The 18,279-nt window shown below is 37.8% G+C and overlaps 1 protein-coding gene across 1 annotated transcript in view; it reads left to right on the top strand.

Annotated features, from left to right (window-relative positions):
* Positions 1-17,296, top strand: part of APC (APC regulator of WNT signaling pathway) — a 114,617-nt gene extending 97,321 nt beyond the window's left edge. The window contains exons 12-16 of the mRNA XM_042781877.1: positions 2,116-2,255; positions 3,020-3,097; positions 3,388-3,504; positions 8,966-9,180; positions 10,720-17,296. Coding sequence (XP_042637811.1) covers positions 2,116-2,255; positions 3,020-3,097; positions 3,388-3,504; positions 8,966-9,180; positions 10,720-17,296 — 7,127 coding nt within the window. The remainder of the gene's footprint in view (positions 1-2,115; positions 2,256-3,019; positions 3,098-3,387; positions 3,505-8,965; positions 9,181-10,719) is intronic.
* Positions 17,297-18,279: the final 983 nt, after the last annotated feature.

The following is an 18,279-nucleotide window of genomic DNA, read 5'->3' as shown; positions in this document are numbered from 1 at the left end:
TCCCAGAGCTTCACTTACAGTATTTTTCTAATTCTATCATGAGTTTTAGACAGTATCAAACTGCTTATCTGACATCTTTACTTAGATAGCTTTTCAGACACTTCTCATTCCTGTTACATACTGAATTTGTTCTCTCCTTCATCCCCAAATCTTCATATCTTTTCTCAGAAAATGTCATCCCTATCAACACAGTTGCTCAACCTAGAATTTTGGAAGTAATCTCTGACTCCATCTTTATTCTCCACATCTCCATATCTAGCAAAAAAAAAATAAAATAACTGCCATCGAATCGATTCCGACTCAAAGTAACCCCCATTGGTTTTCCGAGGTGGTAAATCTTTACAGAAGTAGATTGCCCAGTCTTCCTTCCACAGAGTGGCTAGTGGATTTGAACCAGCAACCTTCTGGTTAGTGGTCAAATGCCTTAGGCACTGCGCCATAAGAGCTCTCAAGTAATAGAGTACTTTAATTCTGCTTCTTAAAATAAATCTCAAATCACTCCCCTTCTTTTCATCCTTAGTCCAAGCTTATTCTGCACTATTTCACCTTACTTGGCTTTGCATTTCCTAGCATATTCCATTCTGCTCACTAGAACCATAGTAATCTATTTAGAATCACATCTAATTATTCCTTCCCCTGCCTAAAATCCTTACTGTGACATATAAGGTCTTCCATGATCTGTCCCTACCCATTTCTGTAGCCTTGTCCTGTGATCCTTTCCTGATTGCTATATATACTCAAATACTTTGTGCTCTTTGAGGCCCCAGGACCCTTGCACATGCTGTTCCCTCTGCCTACTATATTTCTTGTCATTCCTGCCCTGCCCCCTTTACTCATTTACTTTTTTAGACTGCATATCTCCACAATCTGTCACACTTAAATTAGTTATCTTTTATCTAAGATGTAAGCTCCTTAAAGATAGTGACTATTTTATTCACTGACTATATGTGGATAGGTAGATGGATGAATATCTTCCCAAATATCACTTGAATTTTTCCTAGCCAAGTTAATTAATTGTAGGTAATTTCACTTACCTATGTTTAAACCCTATCATTTTCTGCTAGTCACATAACCTTGTAGAAATTTTTCTGTAGTTAAGTCCCTTGGCCTGGAATTCTTGCCTCAAAATAGAACTTCATCTCATTCCAAATTTGCTGATTCCTCTGCACACTGACCCTTTCAGATCATTTATAAAATATTAAATGTATTGGTTCTCTTTTAATGACCTGACTGTTTAGACTTCCAGTGTCCAAAAGTTTCCTGTTTATTTAAATTTATTTTCTTTTTTTTCTGTTGAAGCCACTTCTCTGTGACAAAACAGTATCCCCATTTCCATGATGATTCAGTATTTTGAATAGCTTCCCATATGCATTTTTCTTTATTTTTGTTCACTCCTTCACCATTTTACTTTGCCTTTATTTTTTTCCACTTCCATATGTGTTTCCCTTTCCTTTTCCTCCATTTTCCGTTTTACCTCATTAGTGTTGACTCCTGTGGGCATTGTTGAACATACCCAGTGGTAACCCAGGGGTATGACTGACAGAAAATATTAAATCCTAGTTCAGCTGGTATTTGATGCTAGTGAGTACCAAAGATAAGAAATTTTAAAAATCATAAACAGTTTTATAAAACTTGGTAATAAGTGGATAGACCTTTTCTTAAAAAAAAACTTTTGTGCACAGTTTCATTTAAAAATTTCAGTATTCCTAAAGGTAATTACTTGACAGATGAAAAAAAAAATATTAAAGTAATAAGACCATAGTATGTGACAGTGAAGAATTTAAAGTCCTAATAAGTTCTCATTTTCTGCTTATTTTCAGGAAGACCTAGTGTTCACCTTAGAAAATAATAGCCTTTTCTCCATTGTTGGCAAGTTGTAGTGTATGGAGACTGGAGGGTGGAGAAACTGGCAAGAAATAGCTGTCGTTTGTTCTTAAAAAGTATATCATATAAAAGTCCTTTATATGTAGCTTTTAATTCTGAAGGCAAATTTAAACCATATTTTCTCATTCTTTGAGATTTTTTTCCCCCTAATATTTAAGTTACTGCCTTGGTACTAGTTTGTTTTATTTTAGATTTTTTTTTTTTTATCCCCTCTTGCCCTTTTCAAATTAGGGGGACTACAGGCCATTGCAGAATTATTGCAAGTGGACTGTGAAATGTATGGGCTTACTAATGACCACTACAGTATTACATTAAGACGATATGCTGGAATGGCTTTGACAAACTTAACTTTCGGAGATGTAGCCAACAAGGTATGTTTTTATAAAATCAAATTAAATATCTGAGGTATGAGTTAATGTATTTTCCTGCAAACTACTTTTCACTGATCTCCTATTCATCACTCTTTCCATAAGCATTGACTAATAGAAACTTAGAGCTCTCGTGGCATACTGCCTAAGGCACTTGACTGGTAACCAGAAGGCTGGCAGTTCAAACCCCCCACCAGACACTCCTCAGAAGGAGGGTTGGGCAATCTACTTCCATAGTGATACCACCTCAGAAACCCAGGGAGGGATTACTATGAGTCAGGGCCGACTCGTCGGCACATGACAACAACAATAGAAACCTGTACTTCATATCCCACAGCATATTTTTACTCACTCAGTTGTCTTATTCCTAAACAAAGGCAAAAACACATCTAGAGAGAGAACACAGTCATGAATCTGTCTTACGTAATTGTATTGAAAACACTTCTTAGAAATGAGAGCAGGAATTGGAAAATTCTGCTGACCAAGGCAAGGTTTACACATATATTGATTCCATCCAAATAAGAGGCCTTACTTAAAGTGCTTTGCTTGTAATTCTTATTATATTTGTTCACTTTATTTTCCAGTTTGGTAAGAGATAGATAGCAAAGGATTGGGAGTGTATTTGTCTTTCCTGGTTCTGTATCTTTTGTGGGTAAAAATATTAGTTATAATTAAATGAGACCATTAAAATTAGGTTTGAAGTAATAATATAGCACAGCTGCAGGTTGCTTTTCTGATGACCCTGTGCTCTGTATTTAATTTTACAGGCTACTCTGTGCTCAATGAAAGGCTGCATGAGAGCACTTGTGGCTCAACTAAAATCTGAAAGTGAAGACTTGCAGCAGGTACTACTTAGAATTTCAGTTTTTTCTTAGATATTAGCAGGTTAATGTTCTGATTCAGATTAAGCTATGACTCATTATTTAGTACCTCATGTTTGAAGTATGCTTACAGTAATATCAGAATAAAGGAAAATATTTATGTTGAAGGAATTCCTTTTGGCACCACATTAGCATTTAAATAAATAAATATAAATGATCTATTTATTAATAGATTTCTACTCTTACCTCTAGCAAAAAGCAGCTAATATGAATCGTTTTCTGTATCAGTTATTCTAAAATGGATTCATTTACAGGTTATTGCAAGTGTTTTGAGGAATTTGTCTTGGAGAGCAGATGTAAATAGTAAAAAGACATTGCGTGAAGTTGGAAGTGTGAAAGCATTGATGGAATGTGCTTTGGAAGTTAAAAAGGTACCTCTCAGAACATTGAGTGCTCTGTTACAGATTTCATGTGTGGCTACTTTTCTGCTGCCCTCTCCCACCCCTGAGATTCCCTAATGTCTTACCTGATCATCTTACTAGTCCTTAATCTTTGAGTACTCCAAACTCCTGAAATACTGAGATAGAGAAGATTGTTCAGGGTGGCTCAGTCTAAATCAGGGTTTCTCAGTCTCAGCACTATTAACATTTTGGACCAGATAATTCTTTGTTGTAGGGGCTGACCTACTGAGCAACATCCGTGGCTGAGGGATGTCGAGACCCATTAGCTGCAGTGCACGTTCCCTCCTCCACCACTCCCAACCCCTACAACTTATGACAATCAAAAATATCTCCAGATATTGCTGGACATTCTCCAGGGGAGAGAGGGGCCAGAATCACCCCCAGTTGAGAATCCCTGGTGTGTTACTTCTACACTTCCCACATCTCAGTCCCCTAAAGGCCTCAAATTTTGACTAATGGCTAACTTTATCAAAAATGATCAGATCCAAGGGTGAGGAATCTCCCAAATAATTTGTTTATAGAAAGAACTATCTGTAGGTGGAATATCTACGTCCAAAACTAAGCTAATTTTTTAAATAAGTAAATAAACTTGAAATCTAAAAGGGACTAAAAAATCTGCTCAGCTTGTTTGGATTTCTTTCACCCTACCAGTTTTTCTTCAGAACTTTTCAGAGAAAGCAAAGAGTTTTGTTTGTCTACTTATTTGTGTATTTTTTGAAAATTATGTTGTTTTATACATGTAAAACCCCAGAAATCAACTGAAAAATTATTAAAAATAAGAAATGTTTTCAACAACATGACTAGTTATAAAGAGAATACTCAAATATACTTAGAACTTATATAAAGATAACTTTAGACCACTACTGAATGGGTGGGAAAATAGTCAACATAATTAGTCATCAGGAAAGTACAAATTAAAACTATAGTGAGATGCAATTAAAGTTATTATATAGGTAAAAATTTAAAATATTGACCAAGTAGGCGCTCTGGTAAAATAGTGCCTAAGGCATCTGACTGCTAACCAGAAGGCTGACAGTTCAAACCCACCAGCCAGCCACTCCTCGGGAGGAAAGTTGGGCAATCTACTTCCATAGTGATACCGTCTCAGAAACCCAAGGAAGGGTCACTATGAGTCGGGTCCGACTTGACAGCACTTAACAGCAACAATGACATTAGCAAAGATGTCAGGCATCTACAACTCTCACAGTTTTAAGTTTATGGAAAAATTGTACAAAAAATAAAGAGTCGCCATATACCATCTCTCCCCACACCACCACCCCCAGGTACATTATTTCTCCTGTTATTCACATGTTGCATTTGTGTGGTATATTTGTTACTGTTGATGAACCAATATTAACTGAAGTGTGTAGTTAATTACATAAGGGTTCCCTCTTCATATGGTGCCCAGTAATAGGAGTTTTGATAAATGCATAATGTCATGTGTCCACCATTACAGTATCATAAAGAATAGTTTTACTGCCCTAAAATTGTCCTGTGCTCCACCTATTCTTCCCTCTTCTCTTCTTTTGAATCCCCATCAATCACTGATCTTTTCATTGTCTATATAGTTTTGCCCTTGAAAGAGTAATATTTAAAAGATCATGTCTCCCTAAATTCATAATAAATTTTAAAGCAAGCCCAATCTTAGAAAAACCAGCCTGTGAGAAATTTATAATAGCCAATTCTGATTTGGGCTTGCTTCTGGTTAACAACCACTTCCATAAAGATGTACTGCCTCGGAAACCCAGTGGGGGTCATTATGAGTAGGAATCAACTCAATGGCAGTGGGTTTGGTTTTTGGTTTGGGTCTGGTTAACAACATGAGAATTTATTTATTCCTTCTTTCTCTACATTGAGTAGAGCAGTTATTATGAACAGTCTCTTTACTTTTTCATCTGTCCTTGATTCTCAACTTCATTTACTACTAATGATCATGATAATCAGACTACTTTTCATATCCCCCAAGTACTGTACGGGAGCTCTGGTAGCATAGTGCCTAAGGCACTTGACTGCTAACCAGAAAGCTGGCAGTTCAAACCCACCAGCCACTCCTCAGAAGGAAGGTTGGGCAATCCTACTTCCGAAGTGATACTGCCTCGGAAACCCAAGGAGGGGTCGCTATGAGTCGGGGCCAACTCAACGGCAAATAACAACAACAACAACATGTACTGAACCACTTTAATGTCATTCACCTGGCTCTTATTCTTCTACACAATAGAAGAGAACTTCTCCTTCACCTTTACTCTGTGTCCCAAGCCTTGCTGGTTATTCAAAGCTGTTAGTCCCTTTCTTATCTCCTTCATCTTCTCTACTAGATAACTTTTATTTGTGGCACACATATACATAATAAAATATTTGCCATCGCAGTAATTTCTGCGTGTACAATTCAGTGACATTGATTACCTTCTTTAAGTTGTATACCCATTCTTACTATTCTTTTCCAAATCATTCCACCACCATTAACATAAACCTAATATCCTCTGAGCATAAACTTCCCCTTTCCAACCCTTCCGTCCCCCCCGGTAACCACTAATAATTTTTGGTGTATAAATATTTGCTTATTTCATATAAATGAGATCATGCAGTATTTGTCCTTTTGCAACTGACTTAATTTGGCTCAGCATATTTTCAGGGTTCATCTGTGTTGTGGCATGCATCAGGACTTCACTTCTCTTCATGGCTGAGTAGTATTCCATTGTATGTATATACAACATTTTATTTATCCATTCATCTGTTGGTGAACATTTTGGTTGTTTCTACCTTTTAGCTGTTGTGAAAAGTGCTATAGTGAACATTGGTGTACACGTGTCTATTTGGTTTTGTTGCTTTCAAGTCTCTTGGATATATACAAAGGAGTGCAATAGCTGGGTTATATGTAGTTCTATGTTCAACTTTTTGAGGAACCACCAGACTATTCTCCACAGTGGCTATACCATTTTACATTCCCACCAGCAATGGAGGAGGGTTCTGGTTCCTCCACAACCTAGCCAGCCCTTGTTGTTTTCTGTTTTTTTGATCATTACTATTGTAATGGGTAGGAGCTCTGGTAGCGTAGTGCCTAAGGCACTTGGCTGCTAACCAAAAGGCTGGCATTTCAAACCCACCAGCCACTCCTGGGAAGGAAGGTTGAGCAGTCTACTTCCGTAATGATACCGCCTCAGAAACCCAAGGAGGGGTCACTATGGGTGGGGTCTGACTCGACAGCACATAACAACAACATTATAATGGGGGTTAGGTAGCAACTTGTGATTTTGATTTGTATCTCCCAATGACTAGTAATATTGAGCATCTTCTCATGTGTTTTTTGGTCATTTGGATATCTTTGGTGAAATGTCTATTCAAATCCTTTGCCCATTTTTTGATTGGGTTGTCTTCCTATGGTTGGATCCTTCTTTTTTAAGTTCCACCTGTCTATAAGAAGCCTGGTATTTTGAAGATGAAAAATAAATTCTCCATTGCTTCTAATTACTGCAGTGTTTCTTTTTCCTATTACAACCACAGCCCTGAGCAAATCACTTGCTCTGTTTCATAACTGGCCATACCTTCTTACGTCCCTCCTAATTTTGCTTCTGATACAACTCTCTCCTAGCTCACAAAATCTAGATTTATAGATTTACTTTAGTTCTTCTGCCGTTATCTATGTTGGATACTTTCTGATCACTCACTGTATTGAAACTTCTCACTTTGCTTTTACTGCCTCAACCTATACCCCAGCCGCTAATCATTTCTTCACTCCTCTAATTGTAAAGGTTCTTTGAAGTATAACCCTTGGTCTATTGCATGTAATCTCATGAAGAGCAATTTCTATTTTCTCACCTTCAGCTTTCACTTCTGGGCTATTTGCAGTTTACCTCATTCCTCTAAACTCTGCTGTTTTTCCTGATATCTCAGGATATTTTGAATGTGCCTTCTCTACTCCCGTCACAATACAATTTAAATTGAGCTCTTATTCCCACCCCCCACATCTTGATTATTGAAAGCACTTCTCCTTGCTTCCTAACCCTTTCTCTGACTGAATCATCACTAAACAGTGTCTGAACCTGCTTCTAGGTTGTTTCATTCATTTAATTTCCTGATGAAGAGAATATAGTGGCTAGGTATTTATTGGGGCTAGACACGAAATGTTTACCATGGCATTCAAGGCATTGTTTTACCTCTGACCTTACTTCCCACTATTTGCTATCATAGACTTTATTCTGTGTCTTTCTGTTCATTAGCCCTCCTTTGCTGGTTCCCACTTCATGCCTTTCCTATGTTAGGAGTGACTTTCTTCCCTCTTCTCTGAATGTACAGGTCTTATACTTCTGCATAGCTACTTTCCTCCATGAAATACTTTGTTTGATTGAATTCAAGCTGCAATAATATTTCCTTTGGAATACTTTCCTTCATCTATGTTTTTGTATTTTTGTCCCCTAAGTAAATTGTTAAGGAGCTCTGGTGGTACAGTGGTAAAAAGTCAGTGGTTTGAACCCACCAGTCGCTCCATGGAAGAAAGATGAGGCATTCTGCTTCGGTAAAGATTTACAGCCTTGGAAATCCAATGAGGGTCTCTATGAGTCAGAATCAACTCGATGGCAGTGAGAAATAAATTTTTAGCATGTTCTAAGCAGATACCTGTTTGCAGTGTTCATATCCTCTGGGGTGCCCCTAATTGTAATGGGCACAGAGTAGATTTCTAATGCATGTTTGTTCCTTGGCTGATGTGTGTGTATGTGTGTGTGTACACACACATACACACACATATATATGTATGAAGAAAAGCTGACATGACAAATTTTGACCGAACAGTACACTCAGAGTGTTTCTTTGGCAATTACAATTTGACAGTTTACTATGATATTGTATATTAAGGAGTTCTATTTTTTGTAGTTACTTTGTTTCTTTGGGAGTTTTCTAGTATACTTTTTTTATTTTACTTATTTTTAATAAGGTATGTTGTTACTTTTGAATCAACCACATGTAGTTATTTGTATTTTTTATACAAACAGAATATCGTACACACTATTCTTCAATTGCTTTTTTCATTTAACAATACTACATCTTTCCCTATTGACATACAGAGGTTTGTTCTGGTTTCTATTATCCTGAAAATGTTATCTTTTCATAATGCATATATCATTTCTGTATCATATTCTAAAATAAGGTTTGTGTGTACCATCCTAGAATGAACACTTAGAATGTGAAGTACTTAAATGTCATTAGTTTAATATTGTGTTCTGCTTGTTTGTGAGAATAGCACTGGCTTAAACTACATTTGATATTTCATTAAAGTTTTTGTTTTTCTGAAATGAAAAATTCCTAATACTTTATCAGTAAGCTGTGGGCAGCAGGGAAGGTAAGAATATAATCTTTATTCAATAGGAATAAACATAAAGTCATGAGAAGCAAATTCCAAGTCTAATTAGTTGACACATATTTTGTTTCTTCATAGGAATCAACCCTCAAAAGTGTATTGAGTGCCTTATGGAATTTGTCAGCACATTGCACTGAGAATAAAGCTGATATATGTGCTGTAGATGGTGCACTTGCATTTTTGGTTGGCACTCTCACCTACCGGAGCCAGACAAATACGTTAGCCATTATTGAAAGTGGAGGTGGAATACTACGCAATGTGTCCAGCTTGATAGCTACAAATGAGGACCACAGGTATACACAAGGGTCTATATTATATTTAAATGAGTTAGCATAAGATTCATGCCCTCAAAAAAGACCTAATTGTAAGCAGTGCTTTGTGTAATTATGCACATTCTAAGCCAAAATATTATGTTAAAAAGGTAAATCTTAATTCTTAACTCATTAATATATTTATTCTAATAAAGAAGAGTAAATAGTATCATGAAGAAATCTAGTGACAGTTGAAAGGCATAGCCCCTATGTGGAAGAAAATATAAAAGTCACAAATACTAGATAGGACAAAATCCCTTCCTATCTGTTAGTATGGCACAGAGGAATATAAAGCTTATAAAATAAACCTGTGAGTGTGATCCAGAGAGTAGTTTTCTAATAATGTCTTAATATCAGTAGTTACAACATCACCTAGTCAACAGCCATTCATGCAGTCTCCTAGAACTATGAAAGCTAAAAGAGCATCTCAGCTACAGGGCACATATTTTCAGAACTTGGGCTCTGTGTTATGTCAGTAAAAATATGGGTATATTTCATAGTATGTGTGTGTGTGTGTTTTCCCCCTTAATTTGTCTCGTGTTGTTCATCTTTCATTTTCAAAAAGACCATGGGATTTTATTTTTAGTAAAAGAGCCTGTAAGAAATGTAAATGTCTTTTAAGTTTTTGATGCACAAACTACAAGCCTTACAGCCCTTTCTTCTGTGAAAAGACTCCTTAAACTCAGGAAGCACTTGATTGACTACTGGACTGCTGAGAAAAGACCACCATGTTAAAGCTTATCATGTACCCTGACCAGCCAATTTTAAAGCCCACTAAAGCTGAATATGCTGTCATTAGACTTCAATTTGTCAAGCATGAAACAAGCTAGAGCTCTTTTAAGTCCTAGGATTCAATATGCTGATTCTCAATTCTTCTATTTTATAGTTACCTTTAAATGTTTTGAAAAGCTTTAATTCATTCTGTCTTTAAAAATAATAACTACACACACAATTTGCCAGCAACCACTTGTAAGAGGTGGCAGTATCACAAAATCCAGCCAGGGACATAAGGGTTACTTTAAAGTCAGTTTGCTGATCCAGGAGCTTTCAGTATGTTTCCTGACTACATCAAAATCTGTCAACCAGTTCTTCTACCTACCTCTTCCAAAATGTCACAGTCATCAATATTGTGGCAGCCATCTTTAGATTAAGTGAGTATAAAGTCCCTAGTCAGCATAAACTTTCATAATAAATGTATAGTCCTTAAATTGAGGAATTCTTCATCAGGTGCATTGGGTCAGTGTATCTGCTCAAGAAAAGCTATTGGCTGAGAATAAGTGATACAGAATACATTAGAAAATTAATGTTTGTATTTCTTTCAGCCTGACAAGATCAGTATGTTAAAACAGTAAATGTAAATAAGCAAAAAGAGATGTGGAATGCTAAGAATTTGGTGTAATTATATGTACTAATAAGTTATAGTAGTAATCTTTAGATTTAAATTTGTTTTATGTAATTTGATTTGTTGTGACTATACACAGATTTTGACCTTAATTTTGTGGTGCCTTATCTTTATTTCAGGCAAATCCTAAGAGAGAACAACTGCTTGCAAACCTTATTACAACACTTGAAATCTCACAGCTTGACAATAGTCAGTAATGCATGTGGAACCTTGTGGAATCTCTCAGCAAGAAATCCTAAAGATCAGGAAGCATTATGGGACATGGGGGCAGTTAGCATGCTCAAGAACCTCATTCATTCAAAACACAAAATGATTGCCATGGGAAGTGCTGCAGCTTTAAGGAATCTCATGGCAAATAGACCCGCAAAGTATAAGGATGCCAATATTATGTCTCCTGGTTCAAGCTTGCCATCTCTTCATGTTAGGAAACAAAAAGCCCTGGAAGCTGAATTAGATGCTCAGCATTTATCAGAAACTTTTGACAATATCGACAATTTAAGTCCCAAGACATCTCATCGTAGTAAGCAGAGACACAAGCAGAATCTCTATGGTGATTATGTTTTTGACACCAGTCGGCACGATGATAATAAATCAGACAATTTTAATGCTGGAAACATGACTGTCCTTTCACCATATTTAAATACTACAGTGTTGCCCAGCTCCTCTTCATCAAGAGGAAGCTTAGATAGTTCTCGTTCTGAAAAAGATAGAAGTTTGGAGAGAGAGCGAGGACTTGGGCTCGGTAGCTACCATCCAGCAACAGAAAATCCTGGAACCTCTTCAAAGCGAGGTTTGCAGATCTCCACTGCTGCAGCCCAGATTGCCAAAGTCATGGAAGAAGTGTCAGCCATTCATAACCCCCAGGAAGAGAGAAGTTCTGGCTCTACCACTGAATTACACTGTGTAACAGATGAGAGGAATGCACTGCGAAGAAGCTCCGCTGCCCACACACATTCAAACACCTACAACTTCACTAAGTCGGAGAATTCAAATAGGACATGCCCTATGCCTTATGCCAAATTGGAATATAAGAGATCTTCAAATGATAGTTTAAATAGTGTCAGTAGTAGTGATGGTTATGGTAAAAGAGGTCAAATGAAACCCTCAATTGAGTCCTATTCTGAAGATGATGAAAGCAAATTTTGTAGTTATGGTCAGTATCCAGCTGACCTAGCCCATAAAATACATAGTGCAAATCATATGGATGATAATGATGGAGAATTGGATACACCAATAAATTATAGTCTTAAATATTCAGATGAGCAGTTGAACTCTGGAAGGCAAAGTCCTTCACAGAATGAAAGATGGGCAAGACCAAAACACATAATAGAAGATGAAATAAAACAAAGTGAGCAAAGACAATCAAGGAGTCAAAGCACAACTTTCCCTGTGTATAATGAGAGCACTGATGAGAAACACCTCAAGTTCCAGCCCCATTTTGGACAGCAAGAATGCATCTCCCCATATAGGTCAAGGGGAGCCAATGGTTCAGAAAGTAATCGAGTGGGTTCAAATCATGGACTTAATCAAAATGTAAACCAGTCTTTGTGTCAGGAAGATGATTATGAAGATGATAAGCCAACTAACTATAGTGAACGTTACTCTGAGGAAGAGCAGCATGAAGAAGAAGAAACACCAACAAATTACAGCATAAAATATAATGAAGAAAAACATCATGTGGATCAGCCTATTGACTATAGTTTAAAGTATGCCACAGACATCCCATCCTCACAGAAACCATCGTTTTCATTCTCAAAGAATTCATCTGGACAAAGCACTAAAACTGAGCACCTCTCTTCAAGCAGTGAGAATGCATCCACACCTTCATCTAATGCCCAGAGGCCGAATCAGCTTCACCCAAATTCAGCACAAAGTCGAAGTAGCCAGACTCAAAAAGCTTCCTCTTGCAAAGTTCCTTCTATCAACCAAGAAACAATACAGACTTACTGTGTAGAAGATACCCCAATATGCTTTTCAAGGTGTAGTTCATTATCATCCTTGTCGTCAGCCGAAGATGAAATAGGATGTGATCAGACGACACAGGAAACAGATTCTGCTAATACTCTGCAAATAGCAGAACTAAAAGAAAACAGTGGAACTAGATCTACTGAGGATACTGTGAGTGAAGTTCCAACAGTGTCTCAGCACATTAGAACCAAATCCAGCAGACTCCAGGCTTCTGGTCTATCTTCTTCAGAGTCAACCAGGCACAACAAGGTCGTTGAATTTTCTTCAGGGGCCAAATCTCCATCAAAGAGTGGTGCTCAGACACCTAAAAGTCCACCAGAGCACTATGTTCAGGAGACTCCGCTCATGTTTAGCAGATGTACTTCTGTCAGTTCACTTGATAGTTTTGAGAGTCGTTCAATTGCTAGCTCTGTTCAGAGTGAACCCTGCAGTGGAATGATAAGTGGCATTATAAGCCCCAGTGACCTTCCAGATAGCCCCGGACAAACCATGCCACCAAGCAGAAGTAAAACCCCTCCTCCTCCTCCTCCGCCGCCTCCTCCTCAAACAGTTCCAACTAAGCGTGAGGCATCTAAAAATAAAGTATCTAATACTGAAAAGAGAGAGAGTGGACCTAAGCAAGCTGCTGTAAATGCCGCAGTTCAGAGGGTCCAGGTTCTCCCAGATGCTGATACTTTGTTACATTTTGCCACAGAGAGTACTCCAGATGGATTTTCTTGTTCATCCAGCCTGAGTGCTCTGAGCCTTGATGAACCTTTTATACAGAAAGATGTAGAATTAAGAATAATGCCTCCAGTTCAGGAAAATGACAATGGGAATGAAACAGAACCTGAGCAGCCTGAAGAATCAAATGAAAACCAGGAAAAAGAGGAAGAAAAGCCTATTGACTCTGAAAAAGATATATTAGATGATTCAGATGATGATGATATTGAAATATTAGAAGAATGTATTATTTCTGCCATGCCAACAAAATCATCACACAAAGCTAAAAAGCCAGCCCAGACTGCTTCAAAGGTGCCACCACCTGTGGCAAGGAAACCAAGTCAGCTGCCGGTATACAAGCTGCTTCCATCACAAAACAGGTTACCAGCACAAAAGCATGCGATGCCACGGGTGTATTGTGTAGATGGGACACCTATAAACTTTTCCACAGCTACATCACTAAGTGATTTAACAATCGAATCCCCTCCAAATGAATTAGCTGCTGGAGAAGAGGTGAGATCAGTGGCACAGACAGGTGAATTTGAAAACCGAGATACCATTCCTACAGAAGGCAGAAGTACGGATGAGGCTCAAAGAGGAAAAACTTCACCTGTGACTGTACCTGAATTGGATGACAATAAGACAGAGGAAGGTGATATTCTTGCAGAATGCATTAATTCTGCTATGCCCAAAGGAAAAAGTCACAAGCCTTTCCGTGTGAAAAAGATAATGGACCAGGTCCAACAAGCATCTGCATCTTCATCTGGCACCAACAAAAATCAATTAGATGGTAAGAAAAAGAAACCTACTTCACCTGTAAAACCTATACCACAAAATACTGACTATAGGACACGCGTAAGAAAAAACACAGATGCAAAAAATAATTTAAATGCTGAAAGAACTTTCTCAGATAACAAAGATTCAAAGAAACAGAACTTGAAAAATAATTCCAAGGACTTCACTGATAAGCTGCCAAATAATGAAGATCGAGTCAGAGGAAGTTTTACTTTTGATTCACCTCATCATTACACACCTATTGAAGGAACTCCTTACTGCTTTTCACGAAATGATTCTTTGAGTTCTCTAGATTTTGATGATGACGATGTTGACCTTTCCAGGGAAAAGGCTGAATTAAGAAAAGGGAAAGAAAATAAGGTGTCAGAAGCTAAAGTTACTAGCCACACAGATGTAACCTCAAACCAACAATCAGTTAATAAGACACAGGCTGTTACAAAACATCCAATAAATCGAGGTCAGTCTAAACCCATACTGCAGAAGCAATCTACTTTTCCCCCATCATCCAAAGATGTACCAGACAGAGGGGCAGCCACTGATGAAAAATTACAGAATTTTGCTATTGAAAATACTCCTGTTTGCTTTTCTCGTAATTCCTCTCTGAGTTCTCTCAGTGATATTGACCAAGAAAACAACAACAACAAAGAAAATGAACCTATCAAAGAGACTGAGCCCCGTGACTCACAGGGAGAACCTAGTAAGGCTCAGGCATCAGGTTATGCACCTAAGTCATTTCATGTCGAAGATACCCCTGTTTGTTTCTCAAGAAACAGTTCTCTCAGTTCTCTTAGTATTGATTCTGAAGATGACCTTTTACAGGAATGTATAAGTTCTGCAATGCCAAAAAAGAAAAAACCTTCCAGACTAAAGGGTGATAATGAAAAGCATAGCCCAAGAAATATGGGGGGTATATTAGCCGAAGATTTGACCCTTGATTTGAAAGATATACAGAGACCAGATTCAGAACACGGTTTATCCCCTGATTCAGAAAATTTTGATTGGAAAGCTATTCAGGAAGGTGCCAATTCCATAGTGAGTAGTTTACATCAAGCTGCTGCTGCTGCTTGTTTATCTAGACAAGCATCATCTGATTCAGATTCTATCCTTTCGCTGAAATCAGGAATCTCCCTGGGATCACCATTTCATCTTACACCTGATCAGGAGGAAAAACCCTTCACAAGTAATAAAGGCCCACGAATTCTAAAACCTGGAGAGAAAAGTACGTTGGAAACTAAAAAGATAGAATCTGAAAATAAAGGAATCAAAGGAGGAAAAAAAGTTTATAAAAGTTTGATCACTGGGAAAGTTCGATCTAATTCAGAAGTTTTAAGCCAAATGAAACAGCCCCTTCAAACAAACATGCCTTCAATTTCTCGAGGTAGGACAATGATTCATATTCCAGGAGTACGAAATAGCTCTTCAAGTACAAGTCCTGTTGCTAAAAAAGGCCCACCCCTGAAGACCCCAGCTTCTAAAAGTCCTAGTGAAAGTCAGACAGCCACCACTTCTCCTAGAGGAGCCAAACCATCAGTGAAGTCAGAATTAAGCCCTGTTGCCAGGCAGGCATCTCAACCATGTGGGTCAAATAAAGGACCTTCTAGATCAGGATCTAGAGATTCCACTCCTTCAAGACCCACCCAGCAACCATTAAGTAGACCCATGCAGTCTCCAGGGCGAAACTCAATTTCTCCTGGTAGAAACGGAATAAGTCCTCCTAATAAATTATCTCAACTACCAAGGACGTCATCTCCTAGTACTGCTTCAACTAAGTCCTCGGGTTCTGGAAAAATGTCATATACTTCCCCAGGTAGACAAATGAGCCAACAGAACCTTACCAAACAAACAGGTTTTTCCAAGAATGGCAGTAGTATTCCAAGAAGTGAGTCTGCCTCCAAAGGACTAAATCAAATGAGTAATAGCAATGGATCCAATAAAAAGATAGAACTTTCTAGAATGTCTTCAACTAAATCTAGTGGAAGTGAATCTGATAGATCAGAGAGACCTGTATTAGTACGCCAGTCCACTTTCATCAAAGAAGCTCCAAGTCCAACCCTACGGAGAAAACTGGAGGAATCTGCTTCATTTGAATCTCTTTCTCCATCTTCTAGGCCAAACTCTCCCACTAGGTCCCAGGCGCAGACTCCAGTTTTAAGTCCTTCCCTTCCTGATATGTGTCTCTCCACACATTCATCTGTTCAGCCTGGTGGATGGCGAAAGCTCCCACCTAATCTCAGTCCCACTGTAGAGTATAATGATGGAAGGCCAGCAAAGCGCCATGATATAGCACGCTCCCATTCTGAAAGTCCGTCCAGACTACCAATTAATAGGTCAGGAACCTGGAAACGGGAACACAGTAAACATTCATCATCCCTTCCACGAGTAAGCACTTGGAGAAGAACTGGAAGTTCCTCCTCAATTCTTTCTGCTTCATCAGAATCCAGTGAAAAAGCAAAAAGTGAGGATGAAAAACATGTGAACTCTATTTCAGCCACCAAGCAAACTAAAGAAAACCAAGTACCCACAAAAGGAACATGGAGAAAAATAAAAGAAAGTGAAATTTCTCCTACAAATAGTACTTCTCAGAGCTCTTCCTCAGGTGCTACAAATGGTGCTGAAACAAAGACACTAATTTATCAAATGGCACCTGCTGTTTCTAAAACAGAAGATGTTTGGGTGCGAATTGAGGACTGTCCCATTAACAATCCTAGATCTGGAAGATCCCCTACAGGAAATACTCCCCCAGTGATTGACAGTGTTTCAGAAAAAGGAAATCCAAGCATTAAAGATTCAAAAGATAATCAGGGAAAACAAAATGTAGGTAATGGCAGTGCTCTTGTATGCACTGTGGGTTTGGAAAACCACCTGAACTCTTTTATTCAGGTAGACAGCTCAGACCAAAAAGGAACTGAGGCAAAACCAGGACAAAGTAATGCTGTCCCTGCACCAGAGAATAATGAAACCTCTATTGCTGAGCGTACTCCATTCAGTTCTAGCAGCTCAAGCAAACACAGTTCACCTAGCGGGACCGTTGCTGCCAGAGTGACTCCTTTTAATTACAACCCAAGCCCTAGGAAAAGCAGTGCAGATAGCACTTCAGCCCGGCCATCTCAGATCCCAACACCAGTGAATAACAACTCAAAGAAACGAGATTCAAAAACTGACAACACAGAATCCAGTGGAACTCAAAGTCCTAAGCGCCATTCTGGGTCTTACCTTGTAACGTCTGTTTAAAAGAGCTGGAATGATGTAACTAAGAAAATTATGTGTTAATTACAACTGCTATGTAGAAATTTTGTTTCAAATGAAACTGTAAAAGACTGAGAAATTTTGTAAATAAGTTTGATTCTTGTTAGAGGGTTTTTGTTCTGAAAGCCATATTGGATAGTATACTTTGTCTTCACTGGTCTTATTTTGGGAGGCACACTTGATAACTAGAAAGAAAATGGTAAAACCAAGTATATTTGTACAGTATGTTTTACATGTATTTAAGTAGCATCCCATACCATCATCCTTTAATTATTGCTTGTCTTAAAATAACACTACAGATAGAAGATATGATACATTATTGTTATCAGTCATTTTCTAGATTATAAACTGTTCATCAGGGAGAAATTGGTATTTATGCAAAAAACAATAAAACCTGGTTTAGTCCTTGTGAGTTCATCTGACATCATAATTAATCATGTTGCTGTGAAATTCACAGTAATATGGTTCGCCATGAAGAAGTTTACCCAGCCTGCTTTGCTTTACTGCATGAATGAAACTGATGGTTCAATTTCAGAAGTAATGATTAACAGTTCTGTGGTCACATGATGTTCACATAGATAGCTACAGTGTAACAATTAACACAATTTTGTGCTAAAAAGGAAAAAAAAAATCTGTGTAACTGTAAAACATTGAATGAAACTATTTTACCTGAACTAGATTTTATCTAAAAGTAGGTAGAATTTTTGCTATGCTGTAACTTGTTGTATATTCTGGTATTTGAGGTGAGATGGCTGCTCTTTTATTAATGAGACATGAATTGTGTCTCAACAGAAACTAAATGAACATTTCAGAATAAATTATTGCTGTATGTAAACTGTTACCGAAATTTGTATTTGTTTGAAGGGTCTTATTTCACATTTGTATTGATAATTGTCAAAATGGCCTCTTTTAAAAACTTAAAATTTTTTTCCTTCAAATTCTATGCATTAAGAGTTAAATTCCTCTTA

This window comes from Orycteropus afer, unplaced genomic scaffold (assembly GCF_000298275.1).
Source record: "Orycteropus afer afer isolate SDZICR_OR568_19922 unplaced genomic scaffold, OryAfe1.0 scaffold00191, whole genome shotgun sequence".
Classification (NCBI taxonomy): domain Eukaryota; kingdom Metazoa; phylum Chordata; class Mammalia; order Tubulidentata; family Orycteropodidae; genus Orycteropus; species Orycteropus afer.
The sequence above is the reverse complement of the archived record's forward strand: the minus strand, read 5'-3'. Positions and strand labels throughout refer to the sequence as shown.